At 33.4% G+C, this 26,166-nt stretch overlaps 1 protein-coding gene across 4 annotated transcripts; it reads right to left on the bottom strand.

The window, feature by feature from the left end:
- LOC127720526 (G-protein coupled receptor 157-like) lies at positions 1 to 25,338 on the bottom strand. Of its 4 annotated transcripts, XM_052227123.1 has the most exons (4): positions 24,617 to 25,338; positions 19,798 to 20,003; positions 18,240 to 18,594; positions 11,147 to 11,438 (listed from the first exon to the last, which is right to left on the bottom strand). In XM_052227123.1, the coding sequence occupies exons 1-4, from the start codon at positions 25,107 to 25,109 to the stop codon at positions 11,422 to 11,424; spliced, it is 1,071 nt and encodes a 356-aa protein (XP_052083083.1). In that variant the 5' UTR covers positions 25,110 to 25,338; the 3' UTR covers positions 11,147 to 11,421. The 4 variants fall into 4 exon arrangements, with proteins under 4 accessions (XP_052083084.1, XP_052083081.1, XP_052083083.1 ...); XM_052227124.1 differs by lacking the exons at positions 11,147 to 11,438; positions 18,240 to 18,594; positions 19,798 to 20,003 and adding exons at positions 1 to 1,680; positions 2,503 to 2,708; XM_052227121.1 differs by lacking the exons at positions 11,147 to 11,438; positions 18,240 to 18,594; positions 19,798 to 20,003; positions 24,617 to 25,338 and adding exons at positions 1 to 1,680; positions 2,503 to 2,708; positions 4,721 to 6,091.
- Between the last annotated feature and the right edge of the window lie 828 nt (positions 25,339 to 26,166).

Here is a 26,166-nt window from a genome sequence, read left to right as displayed (position 1 = left end):
TTATAGCATTAATTAGTTTTATTCATTATAAAAAAACATCGTTATTCTATAAGAAAAATATCGCACTCATGTTAGAAAATATAGGACTAGCATTATCATCCTATTATGGCGTAGAATGCAATCGAACACATTCAATGTGCATTCCATTGTCTTTCCTACATGATTGTTATGGTATTTGTACATCTACAAATTATATGTCGTGCAAAAAGGTTTCTTTTATATCAATCCATATGCATATTTTCTCGTATAAAAACAACATACTTGAGATTAGATAAATTACAGATATTTTTCCTGTTAAATGCATCTCAGTTGTAAAAGGAAAAACATTAAATTAACAGAATTTCTTCTTTTGTTCTTACAAATGTAAACATTTAACTGATATTTTCCAACAATGCGTCTCGTTTACAAAAGAAAATTTCACTCCTCCACATAAGAAACGGTTTTCTCGATTCGCACTTTCCATAAACTGATATTTAGAAAATTTATCAGCAAGCGAATACCAAGAATATCTTCCTTCATTTAGTAAGCTTATATTAGTTTGTAATGATTCTTTAACAAAAGGACCCGGATTAATTACAGAATCAAATTACCTCCTGATTAACGCATATTATGTAATTAGAATATAGCAAAGTGCTCTCGACCAATGAAATTGTAGGATTTGATGTTTCATAATTGTTAAGAATAACCAAAGGATCCTGGTTTATTTCAGACACTAAATCATCTCTGGATAAACGCATTTCATCATGTAATGAGCACATTAAGGATGTATTAGGTGAAATTAAAAAAATCAAGAATTTAAAATTGATACTATAAGTTGGAAGAGTATTAGTTAAGGAACAAAATAAGCTAAAAATATTGATAGGTTATGGAGCTTCTTTTCGAGATATTTGATTTAAAAAAAATGGCGAGAAAAGGCTGACTCAGACTTTTACCTTATATTTGCATTGGTATTATTTGGGTCTCAAATCGAATGAAAAGAAATCTTGAATCTGTTTATATTTTCGTAAATGACCTTTTATGAGCTATTGAAGTCTTATATGAAGAAAAAAAATGGGTGTTATGGGGCAAAATGTTTTACCCTGTATTGAAGGAAAAAAACCAAGGAGTCCGAACATCTGACACAAATTCCTAAACCTCACCTAAGTACATCCTTAAACAGAGTTAAATTATACAAAGTACAAGTCAATCGTGTGAACAAACACCTTAACATACATCCCCTTAAATAAAATTTTTAACGAATTGGGAATCAAATATGATGCTGAAGTATATTCATTTTTGTACCTGTCTTGTTCGATGTAACATGATATTTATAAGGCTTAATTAAAACTGTTCATTATTTGGTTCCGCATTGCAACTTTGTAAAATTTCCTCGTAATCCCGCCTTCTGCGGCATATTTTGTTCAATAGAAGTTGTCTTGTTGTTTTATCAGCAATGCAAAATAAAATGAATGTAAAAAATGCCTTCGAACTGTCGCCAAAACTTTCTAGATGCACTAGCGCAAAATTTATGTCCGTGTAAGGTTTATCATTCGAAGAATTTCCAGACACAAATAAAAAGAAGCGCAGCGTCCCCCATATCCTGAGGCAATACCCAATCAGCCATAAGTAGAGATAGTTTTCGTCTTCAGCCCTCAGTCGTAGAGATACGTCGTTAAATCGGCGTTGATTGAATCTTTTTTTCTGAAATATAAAGCAAAATATCTGTTTACTAAAAAAAATGTAAATACCGATATAACATTTTAAAAAGATATAATATCCACACCAAATCAGTTTGGTGGTGGGGGCGGTGGGGGGATTATATTACATTAAACTATAATAACAAATGTAATAGTTTGTGGGTAACATTACATCGTGGTCATTTCAAATTCAAGATGAAAAATTGTGTCCTGCATTTTTTATAAAGTTGTTATCTCTGTCTCTGTTTATTTTTCACTCTAGTCGATCCTGCCTTTTTTTATTAGTTTATCCTGACTTTTTTTACATAAATTGTCATCCTGCCTTTTTCTTTATTGCAAAGTTGCTCATCCTACCTTTTTCTTTTTACTCAAAACTCCTGTCCTGCCTTTTTTTCAAATTTCATCCTAGCCCCTCCCCCCATAAAAATCTAATAGTAGCTCCCTTAGACATTTTTCATTGTTTTACTTTGTGTTCTTTTGTGTATGTTTGAAAAGTATGACCAATTCTCCTGTATAAGTTTCATTCCTAGATTTAATATAAGAAAACTGGTAAAGCGAATTGGGCATTGATTATTAAAGAAATCATAGATATATTTAATACGATTATTAACAACTACACTTATCCCTTCAAATGAAGGGTTAAATATGAATAATTTGAAATCAAATAAGTTGCCAGTAAATTTCCGGTGCGGATCCAGCCATTTTGAATATCGGGTTTCAACCCCCGGAACACAATGAGATTTTACATGATTAAACAAAAAGTCCAAACCCCCGGATCATCCACTGGATCCGACAATGAATTTCGTAAACTGTATATTATGCATACCTGACGCCACATGTATCCTTTCAGATATAAAAACATAATACATGTCACAAAATACGAAACTAACTCCCATCCTTTACAGGAAGTAATCATCCATAATATCCGGTCGCTCCTTGACAAGGACGATTTTATCCAACACCAGGTACCAGTTACTTGGGCGAAGTCTTCACCCAAAACTTCAAATTTGGCAGCTGCTATTGCAACGGAAACTACAATTAAAAAAGCGATCTATGCTTAGTAAAGGAATGGCCATAAAATGAATCTCAGAAAATAAATAAAGCTATTTAAAAACCGTCTTTAGCCAATGCAATGATTTTCGAACATGAGTCTTTACCTGAATCTTCACATTTTTGCAGCCGCTATATATATATAGACTACAATTTAAAAAGCAATTAATGCTTAATGAAAGAATAGTCATAAATGAATCCGAGAAAATAAATAAAATTGGGTGGATGTATAAATACCCTGCCCTGCCCGGTCTTTGTTTTTGTTAGGAGTTTATCTGCTTTGTATCGATCTAATGAGTGAAGCCCTTTTCAAGTGATTTTTATACTTTGTTCTTATGTTGTACTGTTATACCACTGTCCCAGTTTAAGTAGGGTTTGGTGCCAGCAAAACATGTTAAACCCCGCCCCATTCTGTATGTGCCTGTCCCACGTCAGGAGCCTGTAATTCAGTGGTTGTCGTTTGCTGCTGTATATCATATTTTGTTTTAGTTCATTGTTTTGTACATAAATCAGGCCGTTAGTTTTCTCGTTTGAATTGTTTAACATTTGTCATTTCGGGGCCTTTTATAGCTGACTATGTGGTATGGGCTTAGCTCATTGTTGAAGGCCATATGGTGAACTATAGTTGTTAACTTCTATGTCATTTGGTCTCTGGTGGAGAGTTGTCTAATTGGCAATCATACCACATCTTCGTATTTTTAAAGGTATTCCAAAACCATAGATGCCCAATTTTAATGACTTTGCAACCTAAGTCTTTACCTAAAACTTCACATATAACAGCTGCCAATGCTATAGAAACTAGAATTTGGAAAGCAAAATAAATAATAAGGGAAAATTTTAAAATGAATTCAAGATAAGATAGAAATATATTCCAAAAGCGTCCTTAGCCAAATTAATGACTTTAGTATGATGAAATAATTTTTCAACTTGCAATTTACAAAACTAAAATGCTATCAATGACTTCCCAGATTTAATTTGCTCTCATCCTGATTATGCATGAAAAAGTTGTCACTGGCGGGTAGCTAACAACAATAATCAATCTATCAATCATTTCTTATATTCAGGATCTAGATGACAATAATGTAAAAGATATGTGTACTAGAAATTGGTTTTGCGTGTGTTCCAACTCTTAAAAAGAAGTGTAAATTAGATTTCAAATATTATACTTTGACCACTTCTGATGAAGATAAATCTAGAACAGCGCTTCTGACGCATGAAATTTATAACTTGAAATGTTGTTTTCATTTTTTACAGCACTGGGTTCATTCTGCTGCTGGTGTACTATCAGTCTCTGAGGGTATCTCAAGCTCAGTAGTCAGAACTTTTGTACTGGCATGATTCAATTTGTAACAAACCTTTCTTAAATTGTCTGTTTATAAATTTAGGAATTAAAAAGAAACTAAGGTTTCAAATCCCTCAGACAAAGTTGACCTTAGATTGATTTGGCTATTGTTTATAGGTTCTTTTTGGTCATATATCTCTTCAACTGTTTTGGTTCTTATACATCCTTGGATTTTTAATATTCGGCTTTGAGCGTTCCTGATGAAAGTTAATCAAGATCAAAAACACTTCGGACGCATAACATTTATTAAGCGTTTTCATTTTGTAAGTAAAAAAGTATCAGTCTTTTTTTTGCAGATCTGGACGATCGTCATCAAGAGTAAAAATGGTAGGTATGATCAATTCCAAAGTATAACCTTTAATTGTTCGCATCCTTATCATTTGGCCTTTGAGTCGACAATTGTCTCATTGGCAATAATACATCATCTTCATCTTTTTCTATATCATGAAAAGATGAACAATTATTCTGACACCGAGCCAACCAGTCTTTGTTTTCACTCCTATATGCCACTTGCGTAGCACAGAAACAGCAAGTACCAGTTTTCAAGTCTTTGAGACTACCCGGACAGGGATCGTACCGACGACCTCCCTCAGCACTCGATACAAGCACGCTACCACTTGATCATCAAGGAGGTTAATATATATATACTTACGAGGAAGAAGCCAACACACTGAGTGACAGAATATTTTCACCTTCCGCGACCATGTGCCATTTCTACAATAAACCAAGGCAACACATAGATGAATGGCAATTGCTGTGTTCCAGCAAAATGACCACATAGATCCTGTTACTGTTATGAAACTCTGAACAATACAAACATTATCACTCGCCAATTCTTCACCAGAATTAGCATAGAACGGTTTATTGTCGTAAATAATAATAAATCGTATAGTTCCAATGAAGTTTCCCAAGGCAACGAGTAAATCCGAAACAGTTAAATATAATAGCAGCCGTCTCGTTTCATTTTCAGGCCGTAAACTGTCAACGACACAGTAAGCACAAAAAATAAAAGCGGATCCTAAAAATGACAACGTGCAAGCAATGATGGTCAACGTAATATCCGCTGCAAATACCGACAAGAGATTTATATATTCTGTTTCATTTGATATTGGCATAATCATAGAATTAATCGTCACATTCTCCATTGAATACTTTAGCTTATTTCTCGTCTGCTTAGAAACTATTACTTTTGTTACATGATTATTTGTCATAAAAATGTAAAACCCCATAATGTTACGGATTTTATTTATAGTAAACAAATTGTCGACGTTTATGTACATGTATTGAAATTCAAGTACTTATGTAAGTGTTCATCCACTTGAAAGCCAAAGATAAATCTGCGTGTATATGAAACATATTTTTATCACACAACAATTTAAGGAAATGCAGTTTTCTAACCACTCGAGTCGCGTTAAGTGGTACATTACACATAGTCTGTTTGATTGCAAATAGGCAATTGTCTGTTGTTGCAGATCGTAGTTCCTTCATAATATAAGTTCCAAATGGAAACAATATTCTGGAATATTATTTCCACTGGAATAAATATTACAGTAAATTTTCCTAACGGAATAAATGGTATAGAATATTTGTTCCAACAGGAACAGATATTATGACATTGTTTATAACAAAGTTTCCAGTGGAACTTCTGTTAGGCGGAATAAATATACGTTGACAGTACCACCTTGAACCATGGTTTTGACATGTGGTAAAGGATTGGTGGATGGATAGCTGTTTAACGTCCAGTGCCAAATTAAATGCTTATTCAGGGGGAGAACATGATAATGTTATATGAAAATAAACCCTGCTTTGTACTAGCTTGACACGCTGAACCTGATTTTTAACGTGTTATAGTTTACAAGGTAACATATCGCAAGAAGACATGTCACCCTACCCAGACACATTAATCTGACTCAGAGTCGACCATTCTTTACTCTTACTCCTAAATACCGCATGCTAAGCGGAGAAGCAGCAAATACTAATTTTCAAGTAGCTCGGTTTTACCCGGCCGGGGTTTTGACCCACGACCTTCCACATTCGAGACGGACATTTTGGGTCCTCAATGTTCTTCAACTTCGTATTTTATTTGGCCTTAATTTTTTTGTTATTCGAGCGTCACTGATGAGTCTTCTAGACGAAACGCGTACCTGGTGTACACAATTATAAGCCTGATCCCTTTGATAAGTTTTTTAACGCTGCCACGAAACCAGCGAGGCGGTTGTGTGGTATCGGAATGTGGTCACTTTAACTTTTCCCGTCAGACAGTAAGACTTTAGCTAATGGGATGTATATATATGAAGCCATGTCTAGTCGAAACGGGGACGTTGATTCCGATGCATCGTGTAAAGATGGGTGTGTATGTGTGTTGGGGTAAGTGGTGGTGTGGGGAGGGTAAAACATGCCCATTTTAAACTTTTCAGTAGAATGCTCTGTTGCAAGGATACATTCCTACACTTTTTTCACTACTAGTATATCCAATTCAGGTGACAAACAAAATTTCTCGCCCTTCATCCCGGTCCAACTATTTTACAGATCCTACTCATTTGATTAACTGTATTTACTATTTTTGTCCTGAATTTATGCAAGTAATATTTACCACTACTCATCTAGCAAACATCAACAATCAACCAATCGTACGACGTTAAGGTGGTACATAACACTTCAGGGAGATAGCTGTGTAAAAATCAGCTGAACGTTTTAATTACGTTCTATTGTTAAGGAAATATTAAGCTTCTCAATGATCAAAAATAGTGTTTGTTCAAACTGCTATGTATTCAATGAAATTTTTCCGATACAGCGTGTGGTTCAAGTTTTTTGAAATTTTTGTATTTTTGTCAAAGGGTCAAAGTAAATATTTTGTCAAAATCTTATGAAAATTAAACGAGCCAAATCAATTTAAGTCGAGGTGTTTGGTACCACCTTAACCTCTGGATGTTTTTGTATATGTTTTACCTGAGTTCACCCATGTTTACAATTAGCTGGAATTCGTTTTACTAAATTGTTTATTCTCTGTGTAGTGTTTTATAAACTGCTGTTTGTCTTATTGTTGTTTTTAGTTTTGCACATTGAATTGTTTGTTGCTCTTCAACTTATTGTTTTTGATTGACTTCTTTAATAGTATCTCCACCCTAGTATAAAAGAGGGATGAAAAATACCAGAGGGACAGTCAAACTCATAGATCGAAAACAAACTGACAACGCCATGGCCAAAAATAAAAAGACAAACAGACAAATAATAGTACAGATGACACAACATAGAAAACCAAAGACTAAGCAACACGAACCCCACCAAAAACTGGGGGTGATCTCAGGTGCTCCGGAAGGGTAAGCAGATCCTGCTCCACATGTGGCACCCGTCGTGTTGCTTATGTTATTACAAATCCGGTAAATAGTCTAATTCGGTAAGTCACATTCGTGAAAAAGGAGGGTATTGTAGTTACGACATAAGGAACATATCCGATATCATCTGTGAAACGGTTATTCCATATAAGTGTTATTTAATCTATATCCTGTTTACTCTCAGAGAGATTTAGAAAGTGACATATAGGAAAGATACTTGTCTCTTGTTGACTACCGTACCAAGGGCTTTACTCAGTTTATCTGTGAATCTGGTCTTAAGTACCTACATACATATGTTTGACTTCCCCGGAAAAAAAAATTATGCAGTTTGGAAGACGAGAATTCAAATGTCTGCCAAGGAGTTCGAAATTTAATCAGACCATGTTGAAACTCAAATATCGGAGTATAGTTAGGAACCCCAATAAACGGCCCTGTAAAGGTGCATTTTTAAAACTTCGATTGTTCTAGTAAATCTACTGTAAATGAATTGCTAAATTTATTTTTTTGAAAGTATAATAAGAAAAAATGTATATCTGCTTAATAGGTTATAAGTATATTAGCCTGAAATAGGTATAGATTTCATTTTAGTCCATTTTTTCTAGAAATTCGTCATCTTTTTCGACCTTATTTCATGATTTCATATGTGGCTCCACCCCTCGCCCATTGAAATTTTTATTGAAAAGTAAAAAAATATGTATATTTAAAATATTTCAGCAAAAATATGTGTGGGCGAGGGGTGGCGCCACTGTTAATTTTTCAGAAAACTGACATTAATTTCACCAAATTATACCAAAAATCAGGCGTTCACAAATTCTCCTACATTTATGACGTCAAAAATACATCACTCATGAAGTAATTGGTGAAAAATATTTCATGACTGAAACAATTAGACATTTTAACGTATGCTTCCATATAATTTTCACATCATCGCAGTTAAAAAATTTCAGGTTTTTAGGACCTAAATTATGAGTTGGTGAACCAGCTCCTTTCTCAATATAAATTATTGTCTTTTCTAAACGTATTAAAAATCCCAAAGGCGAATAAATGTGACTTATTTGTAATGATTTAGCATCATAAGACGAATTATCTATAATCAAATATTAAATTTTGGAGTTAAAAAGGGAGCTACATGTAACATCCCATTCTGCTACACTCCTCCTCCCTTACACAGGGAAATTTCACTCATATGAATTTAACGTGAATTTCACCTCAGACGAGCTTATACGTGAAACTCACCAGAAACTCATGTGAATTGCACGTAAAATTCACTTGATTTTTTTCACGTGAAATTCAGGTGAATTTGAAAAATAACCTTATTCAAATAATATCTAAATTTTCAAATTTAATTAAAATCATGAAAAATACGTGTTTTTTGTTTGGAAAAGTTAACATGAGGTTCATGTGAATCTCAATTAACGTAAAATTCACATGAAAATTTTCACATGATTTTCATGTATAAGCTCGTTTGAGGTTAATCTCACGTGAAATTTTTGACGTGAACTTGCCTGTGTACGTAACAGATATTAATGAAATAACATTTGACAATAAAATTAAACAAAATACATGTCCATTATATAAAATGTCTTTTCCTTTCACATGTAACATTATCCCTTAAAAAATGTCACTGTAAATCACAAGCACACATCAGAATCAGGTTCATCTGTTAACGGACGCAATCTTTAAGTTTTCTCTGTATGTAGTCTTCAGTGGTATTACGAATACGCCAACATAACAGCTAATGATAAAATTTATGAAAAGTTGTTCCAGGCATTGTCCACCAATGTTGATCTCACAGTGGCACAATTGACGTGCACCACCGGGTTCTATTACTGCACTCCAAAGTCGTTGATAACGGTAACACAGACGTTGTGCCACCGAAAGAAAGCGCCATACAGCTGAAAAAAATATACTGTGTTTGATCCGCGCAGAAGAACTAATCTTCTATTGTTTTGTTGTACCAGGCAATGTCCACAAATGTTGATCTCACAGTGGCACATTAGTCGTGTACCACCGGGTTCTGTTACTGCATTCCAACGTTGTTGAAAACGGTAGAACAAATAGTGTGCCACCGGAGGTGGATCGGGTACATCTGTATGCAAGGTTCTCTAAATAAGGTTGGACGATGCACAGCTTTCTTGCAAAGTTCTCAAAATAAAGATGGACGATGCCCAATTTTGGCGCAAGGTACTAAATTATGGATCGGGTCCATCTGTATGAGCTAGAAGTGTTCCTTACTTCAAGCTTAACTTTCAATCTATTGGTTTCTGCCATGACTTAAAAAAGTCAAAAAGTCGGACTTCCATAAACTCTCTTAATACTAAATATTTAGCTAGAGATTACAATCCATACAAATGAGCAACAACTCATAAAACAAACCAGTTCCTACTACTACTAGCTAACGTTCTACACTTCAAACCACACAGAAGATCAGCCATAAAATAGGTAATAGAAATAAAAAAGTATAACAAGGTGAGATGCACGACATCCCTCAATTTTTTTGGGGGGGGGGGGGGGGGGGGGAACAAACAAACCAAACTGAAGTGAGTGGAATCACTGAGTACATTGGAATAGACCTAAAGTAGTACTAGAATAAAATACGATATATACAGCACTATGTAAAACAAACATTAAAAAAGGTAAAACAGTCCGAACTAAAATATTGGTGTTTCAAATCATTCTTTAATAACTCATCTCTTTTTGAGAATTTCACTTGACTATAAGCAGACCTTTTACCTGTTGCATGAACTTTGATAGACAAATTGAACACTTAGCCCTGACATGACCTGCCCGGTGACATTTAAAATACTTCTTAGGTTAATGATTCCTACGTCATCTCACTCGTCTCCTTTAAAACATTAATAAAAATTTCAAGACTTTTATTCACAGTATGACAACAATCTGAACTATATGACTTATCCATAGACTTACGAACACCAGAGAAATGTAAAGCTTCATATTCAATAGTCAGTGATAAAGAGTTAAATCACAAAAATACTGAATTCCGAGGAAAATTCAAAACGGAAAGTCCCTAATCAAATGGCAAAATCAAAAGCACAAACACATCAAACGAATGGACAACAACTGTCATATTCCTGAATTGGTACAGGCATTTTCTTATGTAGAAAATGGTGGATTGAACCTGGTGTTATAGCGCTAAACCTCTCATTTGTATGACAGTCGCATCAAATTCCATTATATTGACAACGATGCGTGAATAAAACAAACAGACATAAAAGGTAAAAAATGTGAAAATAGGGTTACAGCAGTCAACACCGTGTCACAATCTTAATCACAACAAAAACAAACAAATATTTAACAAAGAAGCACAAAAAAACATTTATCACATTTAAAAACCTCGTTCATTGCTTACTTATCTTTATATTTTATTCATGTATGCCAAATCAACCCATAAAGGATCGAGGGATTTTAAGCACTGGGACCGAATCGTATTTTTAACATTAACTCTGGCGTAGAATCGCGTGTTTGACGTCAGAATGTAAACGTCACACAGGTATAGATATAAAATAATTTGTCGTTCATAGTATGCAAAAATTATAATAGAACAATAATACAATGGCGGGATGTTTATAGTACAGAAACACGTCATATGTATCAAAGAAACATATAAAGTCACACGGACAAAGCACATAAGTAAAAATAAAAAACAAAACAAACAACACAATGACGGGATGCATAAGTACAGAGCCACGTCAAATGTATATCACCAAAAACAGACCAAATAGTAAAAGTAATATTAATAAAGACAAATTAAAGAACACTTTTACACGTTATTAAGATAATCAGTACGCAGAATCTATACTTTAAGACCATCATGTATTATTTGTGAAGTTGATACGGAATATTTATCAACAAGGTCTTGGTACCTTCCGGTGAACTTTTTTTAGAAAAAGGACGAGACGTTCTTTGACATACCCCTGGTTCATCAACTTTCTGCTCAGACACTGGTGACGTTTTACAAAGTCTGAGTAGGAGCTGCAAGCTCTTGCATACCACTCATCTAAATAATGAAGGCGCCTGAAAATGACAAAATTAGCCATCTCAATGTTCAAACATGAAGTAAATAAATCAGTAAAATACAACTCTAAATCTGAAAATTTATCAGGATAAGCCTAATTTGTGCTAGTATCTTAAAACAATGACCAAACTCAGAAATTTATTCAATTTCCGTTTTCTTCAAACTACAAACTCTCAGTTGAAATTTAAAATATGCCACCCTCTCATTAGGATTGACCCTTTGAATGAGTACATTTCTCAAGCAGTCAAAATCGTACAACTTTGGTCTTTTTAAGAACGTAAAACAGTTTGAGAATCACCTCCCAAGTGCATAACCAGCTGACATGCCATCTCAAAATCTATCCACTGATTCCAAAGAGAAACTGTCTCAAAAATCTCTGTGATATCAATACTAATTAGCACCGTCAAATGAACATGGCTTTTCCTCAAATCGAAGCATTACTGATAAATTTTTATGATATTTTTAAGTTGCTCCATTTCAGTTCTTAGTAATAAACTAACAAAGTTGCTTTCAAAACTGACCAAGTCGCCTCCCGGGACCAAAATGTAGCAGGAATAATTCTGCTGGGGATTTGGGGATGTGGACCACCGCCTATGGTAAATTGTGGACTGACTGACGATGGATGCCAAATGTAATTACGTTTAAATGATCTAAAATAAATGAAACGAAAACTAGAATATAATTTATATTTCAAATACAACTTTTAGCATGTTCACTCCCTAATTTATCGAAATGGAGCAATGAATGGAATTGTAGGTATGTTGGAGTTGCACTAATATTATTGTGGAATAGCACGGCTTTCCTCAAGGTCATTTTTATCTTTATTTAAATATTCAACATTTATATACAATAATTATTTTGCATATTACACAAGAATATTCACAAAACAAAGGTTAAATGTATAATGTCATATATCATCAACACAATAATCAAATATTGAATGCAATAACACCTTCAGTCTCTTGCACAAGTATATTGTCCTTTAAAGAGTATTTTTCAAAAACATTTCTCATGCATCTTACACCACACAAATATTCATACAGGTAAGTTATATAATATTTTAAAGTGTATCTAAATAAGATCAAAATTATTGTTTATATTTTTAGGTAAATTCCTTCTTTTGAAGATACACTATCTCGTTTAAGATAAAGAAAAAAACAAACCAATTACTTTTGGCTTCATTAAAAGAATGACATTTCATATATTCATTTGGCCGAAAACATAAATTATTTAACATACATGTCATTACATAAATGTAAAGAACAAATACTACTAAAGTTATAGCAAGGAAAATTGGAGTGAACACAAATAAAAAAATTAGGTAAGCGTGAATATCTAATGATCGGCCAAAGAGGAGTAACTAGAACAAATTTTAAAATTCCGTATCGTTATTACTGGTTCTTGAGAGAAAACAAACAAATAAAACATATATAAATCATTTTCATTTCGTTCCATTTATGATTTATAATGAAACATTGTCCAATGTGTACTAGACAACAAAAGACACGATTCTAGACAATAAGTTTTCCATATAATAATGAAATAGGATACACGAAACCAAGGTAAAACGATTGGTACATGGATTTATAAATGTCTGTCTGTCTGTATAACAATAATTACAAACATCTTTATTCAAATGCACAGTTATACTCGCGTAGATGAAAAAAAAAAAAAAATATGACAACACAGTACATAAGAATAATTAAAGTATATGGCATGATGTACATATGTTCTAATCATGCAGTTAATTGTCGAGTCAGCTATGAATGGAGCAGCAAAATGCTTAACTGACGGACACGAAAGGCGTAAAACCAATTTATCAAAATTATCCGCATTTGAAAAGGTACTTTTGATTTTCGTTGTAAAAATTAGAGTCTCAAGTTTTCTTTTTTTTTTAACATTTACATAAGAAATGTTCTGCTTCATATATTTTCTTTTTATATGTTGTAGTTTTATAACTAGGCAATGCGTTGTAATTAAAGGCAATTTTGTTTTATGAGTTGTTTTTCTGCTTTGTATCTATCGGATGAGTTAAGCTCTTTTCAACTGATTTTCATAGTTTTTCTTATATTTTACTGTTACACCACTGTCCCAGGTTATATGGAGGGTTTGGCGCCAGCAAACTAGTCTAACCCCGCCAGATTCTGTATGTGCCTGTCCCTGCCAGGAGCCTGTAATTCAGTTGTTGTCGTTTGTTGCTGTAGATCATATTTGTTTTTCGTTCATTGTTTTGTACATAAATCAAGCCGTAAGTTTTCTCGTTTGAATTGTATTACAGTTGTCATTTCGGGGCCTTTTATAGCTGACTATACGGTAGGGGTTAAACTTTTTGCTCATTGTTGAAGGCCGAACGGTAACATATAGTTGTTAAAAAATTGAAAAAACAACACGTTTAATAATTTCATGCGTCCGAAGAGCTTTTCTGGATTTACCTTCATTAGGAACGCTCAATGCCAAACATTTGAAATCCGAGGGGAAGCGCTTTTCTGAATTTACCTTCATCGGGAACGCTCAATGCCAAACATTTGAAATGTTAAGTTATATGTCATTTGGGCTCTGGTGGAGGGTTGTCTCATTGACAATCATACATATCTTCTTACTTTTTATAAAGAAAAAGAAATCTTCCTCCAACAATTTGAATACACCTAGTAAATACTAAATTGAATAGGCTACATGATGTACAGTTATATTCCTGCAAAAGAACTTGTATGTTCATTTAAATCTTGTGCTTAGTTTTAAAGGTTAAAAAATTATTTACTATTTACTACTCAATCGTGGATTTCGTAAGAATTGTATGTAACCGATATGTTCATGATGTTGTTGATAATGTATATAATTTAATAGTCATACAAATATTTGTGTTTACAATAACAAAGCTAAACAGTTCTCTTTGACCTAACTGTGTGTTGTAAAATTGATGAAGTTAGGTGAATGTTTGATTTCTTCAAAGGTGCAAAATGTACATGTATATGTATAGGGAATTGATTTTTTAGAAATATCCTTTTTCTATTGTTAGATTGTTTGATTGCTGAACACTGACTATGTGACCACTCACCAACAAGATAACTAAGTTGAACAAAATCACCTTCTCAACAGTTTTTGAAAACTTTTAACTCGTTTGCAGTGGCAACTTGCATGGAAAGTTATATGGATAAGTGTCCTGTTAAATACGTCTCTATAGTAATAAGGAAAAAAATACCCAAATATCTTCTTTTGTTCTTACAAAGTAAATATTCGTCCGCTATTTTCCCACAATGCATCTCGTTTACAAAAGAAAATATCGTTACTCCACATTACAAACTGATTTCTCGATTCGCACTTTCAATAGACTGATCTTTAGAAATTTTGGGTTCAATTAATTAGCGGTAAGAAGACTAAATTAGCGACATGAAGCGACAAGAAGACTGATTTAATGACAACAACAAAAATTAGCGTCAAGAAATCTTTCAATTAATTTTTTCAAATAAATAAAGAAAGGAAAATGCATATAATGTTATAATTAATATACATATGTTAAAGTGATTCTCATTATACGGATAGACCAACAAAATAAACCTTTGTTCAAGAAAATAGGGAATGTTTAGGTTTATGTTATCAAGAATATGATTAATGTATTTACTGTTTCCATCATGTTGCATAGATAAACGAATCGAGATTTATGTAGAGTCGGCATGATTCAATATCATCTCTTCAAATATTCAAACCAAATTTACATAAGGGAGCTTCCATTTGATTTTTAGGGGGGGGGGGGGGGGGGGGGGGGGCTAGGATGAAAAATTTTTTCCTGCATTTTTTTTAGTTGTAATCTCTGTCCTGCCTTTTTATTTTCACTCTATTTGGTCCTGCCCTTTTTTTTACTAGTAGTTTATCCTGACTTTTTTTACATAAATTGTCATCCTGCCTTTTTTTTGCAAAGTGTTTCATCCTGCCTTGTTTTTTTTACTCAAAACTCCTGTCCTGCCTATTTTTTTCAAATTTCATCCTAGCCCTCCCCTCCCCCTCCATAAAAATCAAATGGTAGCTCCCTAAGGTATACATCGATATTGAATATATTAATGATATGCTTTACTGTGCTGACAAAGAATTGAAGAGACAATTGCAATGTGTTGCTACTTGAATTTGGGTTCTTTCTTTAATGTTCATGCTTTGATTGTACTATTTGCTGTAATAAATATCATAAATATAAGTAGCAGTTAGACTATTTTTCAAAATGTGCGATGCTTTATTAATATATTTTTGACTTTACTATTGTTTTATTTCTATCAATTTCTCAAACATATAAGATAATATAAGATAAGATGAGATAAGATGAGATAAGATATTTTCCAAATTAGGTAGCCAGGGGGGCATACACATATAACAAATATATTCTTTACAACATACAGTATTTTACATGACATTCATATAATACACCTAAAATATTGATATAGAGTGATACATTATTGTATGTTAAATGTAAAAAAAAGTATTTAAGAGTTGCTACTCCAGAGATGTCGCAAATGTCCTCTCACTTGATTTCATATATACTAGTCAACAAAAGTAACGATACACAAGTTTGAACTCCAAGTTGTCATAAAATATTATAAATAGAAAAAACTCTTAAATCATCCAATGAAAAATATTCATTTGCTAAGCATATGCATATGATTAAAAGAATCTGACCAAATTGGAAAGTGAGAAAATACCGTGTTATTGAACATAGGGGTCAAATTTATTTTTGCGGAAAATGATGACAGAAGCCGGCACTTAATTTCAAAGATGCGAATGAAGTATTCAAATATCTGCAAAAGCATTCAAAAAATTTTAAGCAGACCATGTTTAAGTTTAAAGTTTTAAGTTCTTATATAGATTTTTGAATTTTTGGGTGAAAAAACGATTTTTGAAAAAGCAAAAATTTCAAAAAAAAAAATCGCGTATTTGCCTTAAATCAAAAGAAAATAACTCTCTTTAAATATTAGACCAATTGAGCAATTATTTACCTTGGTACAGTGTATCCAATTTCATTATATATGGAAAATACACTGCCTTGTATCGTTTCTTTTGTTGACTAGTATACATTGTTATAATTAACAGAAAATTGGTACAAAGTTTAGATAGCAACCACATTTGAAACTTTATGAAACAACAAATAATCAACTGTAATTCATTGACTTTTTCTATAATTTATTTGTTTTAATAGAATATCAACTTTCTTGTCGCTAAATTTGTCTTCTTGTCGCTAAATTTGTCTTCGTGTCGCTTAAGTTCTTCTTGTTGCTCATTAGTAATACCGGAAATTTCATCGACAAGCGAATATCAAGAATAAATTCCTTTACTTAGTTAGCTTACATTAGATTTTTATGATTCTTTAACAAAATGATTCCGGATTAATCACTGAATCAAATCACCTCCTGATAAAGTCATAGAATACAATTAGAATATAGCTAAATGCTCTCGACCAATGAAATTGTAGGATTTGGTGTCTCTTAATTGTGAAGAATGAATGTAAATCATTTTCTTAGTAAGAGCTTGTAATATTGTTTAGACCTAGTTGCAGTTCAAAACAAAGAGTAGATGTGTTACAACTGCCCCAACGTATATTGATCAGCTTGAAAGGATTTGTGATTGAAACTGAGTAAAAGTTGAAGTTTGAACGGAACAATAAAATCAAAATAGGTTGAAGTTTAATGGTTCAGTAAAAGTAGTACCGTAATGTTATTTTAAGAATGTTAATAATTTCAACAGTACTAAAAATTCAAACAAAATCAAAGCAATGCTAAAAAAGAAAATTTAAGATTAAATATCACCTAACTCTTTAGCTAATACGCTTTTCAAAACTCAGATTATTGGATCCACGGTTGGCAGAAATTGCAATTTCCAAAATTCCGAGCCAAAAAAATGAACAGAATTTAAATCAATTTTGAATATATGTACGAGGCATTTTATTTGAACATTCAGTTCTAATTTCATTACCTCACATAAAGAGGTATTTGATTTAAAGAATTGGACTAAAATATTGAATGTGAAATAAAATTTAGTTGTAACTAAAATTTTCAATTTAATGAGTTAAACTGTAAACAAACAAAAAGATAATTCCTCACTAAAATATTACATGATTAACATTCAAACTCACAATTGGGAGACTTATACAATTCCTACCATTTCATCGTGCTGTTGTGTCATCTAATGTCTAAAACTCAAATTATTATTTAATTCCAAAATTATGAAAAAGTCCTAACATCACTTAAAGAAATATGAATGAAATGCCTATAAAAAGGAAGTCATGCATTTTCTATGTTGTGTTTTGTGTACTTTTGTTTGTCTGTTGGTTTTTTTTCATTTTATTAGCCATGGCGTTGTCAGTTTATTTTCATCTTATGAGTTTGAATGTTCCTTTGGTATCTTTTGCCTCTCTTTTGTGAATATTGAACTGACAACTAAACGAATTCTTTATAAAAACCAAAACGAGAGATCGTTCGTGTTTGAGCCTTGAGAACTTTACAATATTCTAAGTTTGTAAGAGAATGATAATCCCTTTCTTCATGACAAGTACTCGCTAACGCTCTTACTTAATCATGGAGAAAGGGATTATCATTCTTTGACATATACATGTACTAAACACATTTTTTTTTTACATGTAATCAGAGTAAAATTTTACCGAGTACAAGCCAATCGTCTAAACTACAATTGACAAAGCACCTTAACATCCATCCTCTAAAATAACATTTTTTAAACGAGTTGAGAATCAAATTATGATGCCGAACTACATGTGTACAAGTCTTATACAATGTAAAATGAAATTTATAAGGGTTCATTCATACCGTTATCATTATTTGGCTCCGCATTGATACTTTGTAAAATTTCCTCATAACCACGCCTTCTGCGGCATATTTTGTTCCATAGAAGTTGTCTTGTAGTTTTATCAGCAATGCAAAATAAAATAAACGTAAAAAATGCCTTCGAACTATCGCCGAAACTTTCTAGATGCACTAGCGCAAAATTTATGTCGGCGAAAGGTTTATCGTTCGAAGAACTTTCAGACACAAATAAAAAGAAACGCACCGTCCCCCATATCCTGAGAAGATACCCGATCAGCCATAAGTAGAGATAGTTTTCATCTTCAGCCCTGAGTCGAAGAGATACGTCGTTAAATCGGCGTTGATTAAATCGTTTTTTCTAAAATATAAAATAAAATATCAATATATTGAAAAAAAAAAAAAGGGAAATACCGAAATAAGTTTTTAGAAAGATAAAATATCCACTTCAAATCAATGATTTGGGGGGTTTTAAGTAAGAAATTTAATGTTCACTAAACGGAATTATTATAACTCAAGATAGAATCAGAATACCTTAGTGTAGTAAGCGGCATAGCCAATATGCCAAATCATGACCTAGAATATTTTGATTATATTACATTTGAATATAACAGAAGAAATAGTTTGTGGGTAACATTGCATCGTAGTCATTTCAAAGTCATTGCTTTTCTAAAAAGTTGCGAAAGGAAATTTCTCTTAAAACTTGCCGTGTTGAAGCTTATTTTATATATTCAAAATATTGTTTTTGGCAAACCTAACAAAATAAGTAATGCAATTTGTGGGCTGATTTATCATACTAAAACATTTGAAAGGCAGGTTCACAATCAATCCATTTTGTGATCATTTTGTCACTTCGGTAAATAGTTGGTACCAATAAGTAGATGTTCTGGTTTTACTATCGGTCCATTTTTTTATTAGACTTTTTTCATTGTTTCACTTTTTGTTCATTTGTTTATGTTTAAATTTGACCAATTCTTCTGTATATGTTTCATTCCTAGATTCAATATAGGAAAAGTGGTGAAGCGAATTGGACTTTGATTATTTAAGAAATCTTTCTACAGTTGTCACACTGTCCAAAAATTGACACCAGATGGCAATACAAATATGAAATTTTGAATTTCACACAGAGATGGTCCCGACTTGGTCAACAGCCAAAGCAAGTACGATGCCAATAGAAGGTCACACGATGACACCCGAACCACACACACGATAGCCTTACGAAGGGCAAAATGGACACACGAATTCAACACTAAAATGAACCTCCGCTAGGTCTTTTTTTTGACATGCCAAAGATTTTGCTATAGCTCACGAAGTTTCTGCCGGAGCCTGAGGATCTGCAAAACCCAACCGACGGTCACACGATGGCTAAAGATAGTTTGTGCGATCAGATCCGATTTTGAATATTTCCTTTATCGTGTGTCCAGCTGGTGTCAATTTCGGGACAGTGTGACACAGGCATAACTATCAACAGTGACACTTATTTCTACAAATTAAGGTTTGAATATCAATAATTTAAAATTAAATAGGTTGAAAGTAAATTTCTTGAACTGTATTTTATGCATACCTGACGCCACATGTATCCTTTCAGATAAAAAAACATAAAACACGTCACCAAATACGAAACTAACTCCCATCCTTTACCGGAAATAATCATCCATGTTATCCGATCGCTCCTTGACAATGACGACTTAATCCAACACCAGGTACCAGTAACTTGGTCAAAGTCTTCACCTAAAACTTCACATTTGGCAGCCGCTATTGCTACGGCAACTACAATTTAAAAGCGACCAATGCTTAATAAAAGAATAGCTATAAATAAATTCGAAAAAATCAATAAAGGTATTAAAAACCGTCTATAGCCAATGTAATGACTTTGGAACATGAGTATTTACCTAAACCTTCGCATTTTTTCAGCCGCTACGAGTATATAAACTACAATTTAAAAAAGCAATTAATGCTTAATAAAGGAATAGTTATAAATGAATCCAAGAAAATAAATAAAATTGTGTGGATGTATAAAACTCCGCCCTGTCCGGTCTGTGTTTTTCTGCTTTGTATCGATCTGATGAGTTAAGTCCTTTTTCAACTGATTTTTGCAGTTTGTCTTATCTTGTACTGTTACACAACTGTCCCCTGTTAAGAGGAGGGTTTGGCGCCAGCAAACATGTTTAACCCAGCCACATTCTGTAAGTGCCTGTCAAGTCAGGAGCCTGTAATTCAGTGGTTGTCGTTTGTTGCTGAATGTCATATATGCTTAATGGGTTTTGTTCATTGTTGATGGCCGTATGGTGACCTGTGAACTTTGGGGACATTTAAATTCAACGGAGATTGGAATGTTAGAACAAGCTCAGAGATATTTCACACGATTTATCCTATGTTTTGATAAAAGGTCACCAAATGACTCTTGTATAAGTAATTTAGGTCTTTGGACAATAGAAGGTCTAATTGAATTTAAGATTTTATTTCTGGGTAGATTATGTAGAGCGTCTGTTACTACAGACTTGGTAAAATACTCATTGAAGACTTGGCGAAATCAGCAATAACTTATGATCTTATACAAACTTTAGCGAAATATGATATGTTATCATTCCTTGAAAGTTATATAGAGGAGGCATATATTCCAGATAAACGACTCTGGTCCAAAATAGTTAGTCAGTCAATAACAATTTTTGAAGAAAATAGATGGATACTGTCTGTTCAACGTCGACCGGAACTCAACCGTTATTTTAAAATACATTCTTGTCTTACAGATCATAGACTTGTCAGACTTTCAGCTACGGACCCTTTTTTTCAAAAGAGGTCTTTTACTACTTATTCGTTTAGGTTCTGTTGCCATTAAGAGTGGACAATGTACTATATGTAACCATTATACTGATGATATTGTAAAACACTTGATTCTAAACTGTGAACATGTTGTTGATATTCGAAATGAAATGTTCTATGCGATAGTCAACTTATTGTCGGTACAAGATTCTGTAAAACTATTTCAGCAGGACGAAGACGAAATGCTTGTGACATTACTCAATCAATCAATCAATACCACATCTTCTTATTTGTAAAGGTATTCCAAAACCGTCGATTCCCAGTTTTATTGACTCTGGAACCTAAGTCTTTACCTAAAAATTCACACATTACAGCCGTTAATTCTATGGAAACTAGAATTTGAAAAGCAGTATCTTTTATAAGGGTTATTAAAAAATGAATCCAAGAAAAGATAGACAGGTATTCCAAAATTGGCTATAGGTGAATTAATGACTTTAGTACGCAAAAATAATTTTTCAACTTGCATTAAAAAAAGTAAAGGAACGCTTCATAAGAAACTTGCTGCAATCAGGGGTGTACGGATTTAAAATTTTTTACAATTCTATACACCCATGATTACATCAAGATAACTAATAAAGATATGTGAACTAGGAATTGGTTTGCGTGTGTTTTAAAAATAAGTGTAAATTGGATTTCAAATACTAGTATTTGACTTTGACCCCTCCTCATGAAGTTAAACAGCGATTCGGACACATGAAATTTATAACTTGAAGTGTTATTTTCATTTTTTACAGCACTGGGTTCATTCCGCTGCTGGTGTACTATCAGTCTCTGAGGGTATCTCAAGCTCAGTAGTCAGTACTTTACTGACATGATTTAATCTGTAACAAACCTTTCTTAAATTGTCAGTTTATAAATTTAGAAATTGTAAAGAAACTAAAAGTTTACCTTAGATGGATTTGGCTATTATTTATAGGTTATTTTTGGTCATATAGATCTTCATCTGTTTTAGTTCTTATACATCCTTGAATTTCAAATATTCGGCTTTGAGCCTTCCTGATAAAGGTTGTTGTAAATGTGTTCACTGATGATTCCCATCGTATATTTTATAAGTATTCGTCGTAGTAAAGAGGGTAGAAGCAGCACATATAGCTGTAAGCCTTGCATCTCTGGGGTTTATTTGCACTGTAGAATTTAAGATATTCCAGTTTGTTTTCTTAGTACAGCTCCAACCCTTATGTGAATCAATCAAATAGTTGTTAGAACAGTGTACCTGTATGATAATATATCAGCTGTTCCAGAAGTTAAATAAACGTATCATTTTCTACTATGGATTATTTGTCCACACTACCAATGCTGAGAGAGAGCAGACATCAGAATTGACGGCCGGATTTATTTATCCCTCGTATAGTTACAAGTTTTATGAGTTTATTCGTATGTCTTTGCTTTAAAACTAAACAAAACATAGCAAGAAGCAGAAATTACGATATGGGTAAATCTAGAATAGCGCTTTGGACGCATGAAATTTATAAAGAGTTACTTTCATTTTGTAAGTAAAAAAATTACATTTTTTTGGCAGATCTGATCGATCGACATCAAGAGTAAAACACGTAAGTATGTGAAATTACAAAAAAATAACCTTTAATAATTTACATCCTTGTGTTTTGAACTTTGAGTGGACAATTGTCTCATTGGCAATAATACCACATATTCTTTATTATATCATAAAAGAATGAAAAATGCTACTGATATGATGTATTTATGTTTAACGCCCAGTAAATAGTATAAATAAGAAGATGTGGTATGAGTGCCAATGAGACAACTCTCCATCTAAGTCGCAATAATAAAAAGCTAACAATTATAGGTCAAAGTACGGCCTTCAACGCGGAGCCTTGGCTCACACACAACAGCAAGCTATAAAGGGCCCCAAAATGACTAGCGTAAAACAATTCAAACAGAAAAAACAACGGTCTATTCTATATAAAAAACGAGAAACGAGAAACACCTATGAACCACACCAACAAACGACAACCACTGGACAACAGGCTCCTGACTTAGGACAGGTGCATAAAAATGCAGCGGGTTTTAACGTTTAAACAGGCGCCAACCTTCATCCTAAACTGGGACAGTAGTGTAACATTACAACATAAAAAGACACACAATAAAATATCAATTGAAATGGCTAAACTAGATCAAAAAGACATTTAAAAAAAACCAAGTAAACATACACTGAACGAATGAGTTTGAGCTTTGACACAATATAAATACAATATTAAAACGTAGGTGCCTATATAACATAGACGTTACAGGTAGTAATAAAAAAGATGTAGGAAGAGTGTCAATAAGACAACTCTTACCTGGGCCAAATGGTTTTAAATAAAACAACGTACACAGGTAAATTTAAATATGATAATTTTGTTGTTAGGAGTACGGAAGTAAACATTTTTTTACAAAATAATAAACTTGATTCAAGTACGAGTACAGAAGTGAAAATATATCGTCATACTAAATACTTATCAAAGGTGGTACATATAAAATATAGTGAGACGACATTTAACACAAAAAAAGTAAACATTGAATTACAGAAAGGCATTACAAATTGTGTCAACAGGTCAAATTAACACGAAAGTACGATTTGAGAGTACTCGCAGTTACTGAAAGCTAGTTAAAAGCCAAACACAATTAACAATAAAAAATCATGCATCAGAGACTAAAATCAATTAAAACACATCTCAGGGATTTAGTGGTTTAACGCCATAGACAGTCAAAGAAGACATGACTTGTGCAATGCCAAAATAAAAGTATCGACAGGCAGTAGGATCGCTAGGATTCAACCTTATAATAAATATGTATCATGTTATATATAGATAAAGCAATCTCTAAATAAAAAAATTAACGTAAATGTGTATTTATACATCCCCAAAACCATTCGAAAAGAATACCATTTTAGTAATTATTTGATTTTTTGATGACAAAATCGATGTTAGTGCCAATGTAAACAATATTCAAAGATCTTTTTACAACATTAATAAGATAACCTTTACTAATAAGTTTGTTAAAAGGGTCGATGAGTTTACACGGATCACATAGTGATTTCTGCGCGTTTAGTACAACCAAATTTACTAATCAAATCTTTGTATCTATGAAAGATTTAGTAAATGTTTTAATTAATTTATGGTAACGAAATCCCTGACTTAGTAATTTACCAGTGATGCATTGACTACGTTCGTTAAAATCTATGACATCACTACACACACGGGCATAACGAACGAGTTGGGATATATAAACACCGTATGATGGAGCCAAATGAACATCGCCGTTTAAAAAAGGAAAATTAACAATATACGCATAACAGGACGACACGCTGATTCGGATTTTAACGTGCTTGCTCACAAGGTTACAGTCTACATGAAGAGATATCACCCTATCAGGACACATTATTCTGTTACCGAACCAACCAGTCTTTGCTCTCACTCCTATATGCCACTTCCGTAGCACAGAAGCCGCAAGTACCAATTTTCAAGTCTTTGGTTCGACCGGGGCGGGATCGTACCTACGACCCCCGCTCTCGATGAAAGCACACTGCCACGTGACCACCAAGGCGATTAATATATACTTACGAGGAAGAAGCCAACATACTGAATGACAGAATATTTTCACCTTCCACGACCATGTGCCATTTCTACAATAAACCAAGGCAACCCATAGATGAATGGCAATTGCTGTGTTCCAGCAAAATGACCACATAGATCCTGTTGCTGAAATGAAACTCTGAACAATACAAACATTATCACTCGCAAATTCTTCGCCAAAATTAGCATAAAGCGGTTTACTGTCGTAAATACCAATAAATCGTATAGTTCCAATGAAATTTCCGATGGCAACGAATAAATCCGAAACAGTTAAATATAACAGCAGCCGTCTCGTTTCATTTTCAGGCCGTAAACTGTCAACGACGCAGTAAGCACAAAAGATAAAAGCGGATCCTAAAAATGATAATGTGCAAGCAATGATGGTCAAAGTAATATCCGCAGCAAATACCGACAAGAGATTTATATGATCTGTATCATTGAATATTGGCATCCTCGTTGTATTAATCGTCACATTCTCCATTGTTAAATTTTTCTCGTCTGCTTAGAAAATGTAACTTTTTTTCACGTGATTATTTATCATATATAGCGGAAAATATTCAAAAACGTGAAATCTCAATATTCCACACAAACTCAAATAAAGTTAGAAAAGTTATACTATGTAAAATCCAATAGTATTAAGGATTTTATTTAAAATTAACAGATTGTCGACGCATACTGTATTGAAATTCAAGTCATCTTGTAATTGTACATCCACTTGAAAGCTAAACGATGAATCTGTTTTGTAATTTTAACCTATTAACCTAATTGTTTTTATCACAGGACAATTTAAGGAAATACATTTTTCTAAATACTCGAGTGCACGGCGTTAAGTGGTACACTATACATGAATCTATTTCAGTGCAAATAGAGAATAATCTCTTGTTGCAGATCGTTCAACATTGAGCCCTAGAATTGACGTGTGGTTAAGGATGGCAAATTAAAAGCCTTTTCAGGGCGATAACTTGATAATATGATATGAATATAAACCCTGCTTTGTATTAGACCGTGACTCTGATTATCAACGAGTTTGTTCAAAAAGTTACTGTCCACAAGAAGACATGTCACACAACCCAGGCGCATTATTTTGACTTAGGGTCGACCAGTCTTTACTCTTACTCTTAAATGTCACATGCTTAGTGGAGAAGCAGCAAATACCAATTTTCAAGTCAGTTCGGTTTTACCCGGACGGGGTTTTAACCCACGATCTTCCACACTCGATGCGAACATTTTAGGTCATCAATGCTCTTCAAATAAATTTGGCCCTTCATTTCTATTATTCGATCGTCATTAATGAGTCTTGTAGACGAAACGTGTGTCCGGTGTACACAATCATAAGCCTGGTTTCTTTGATGAGTTCTTTAACGCTACCACGAAACCAGAGAGGCGGTTGTATGGTAAAGGAATTTAGTCACTTGAACTTCTCTCGTCAGACAGTAAGGCTAGCTAATATGATATATATATATATGCAGCCTTGTCTGGTCGGAATTTGGATGTCGATTCCGATGAATCGCGAAAATGAGTGTATGTGGGAGGGGAGG

This window comes from Mytilus californianus, unplaced genomic scaffold, assembly GCF_021869535.1.
Source record: "Mytilus californianus isolate M0D057914Y unplaced genomic scaffold, xbMytCali1.0.p SCAF_11, whole genome shotgun sequence".
In the NCBI taxonomy this organism is placed as follows: domain Eukaryota; kingdom Metazoa; phylum Mollusca; class Bivalvia; order Mytilida; family Mytilidae; genus Mytilus; species Mytilus californianus.
The sequence above is the reverse complement of the archived record's forward strand: the minus strand, read 5'-3'. Positions and strand labels throughout refer to the sequence as shown.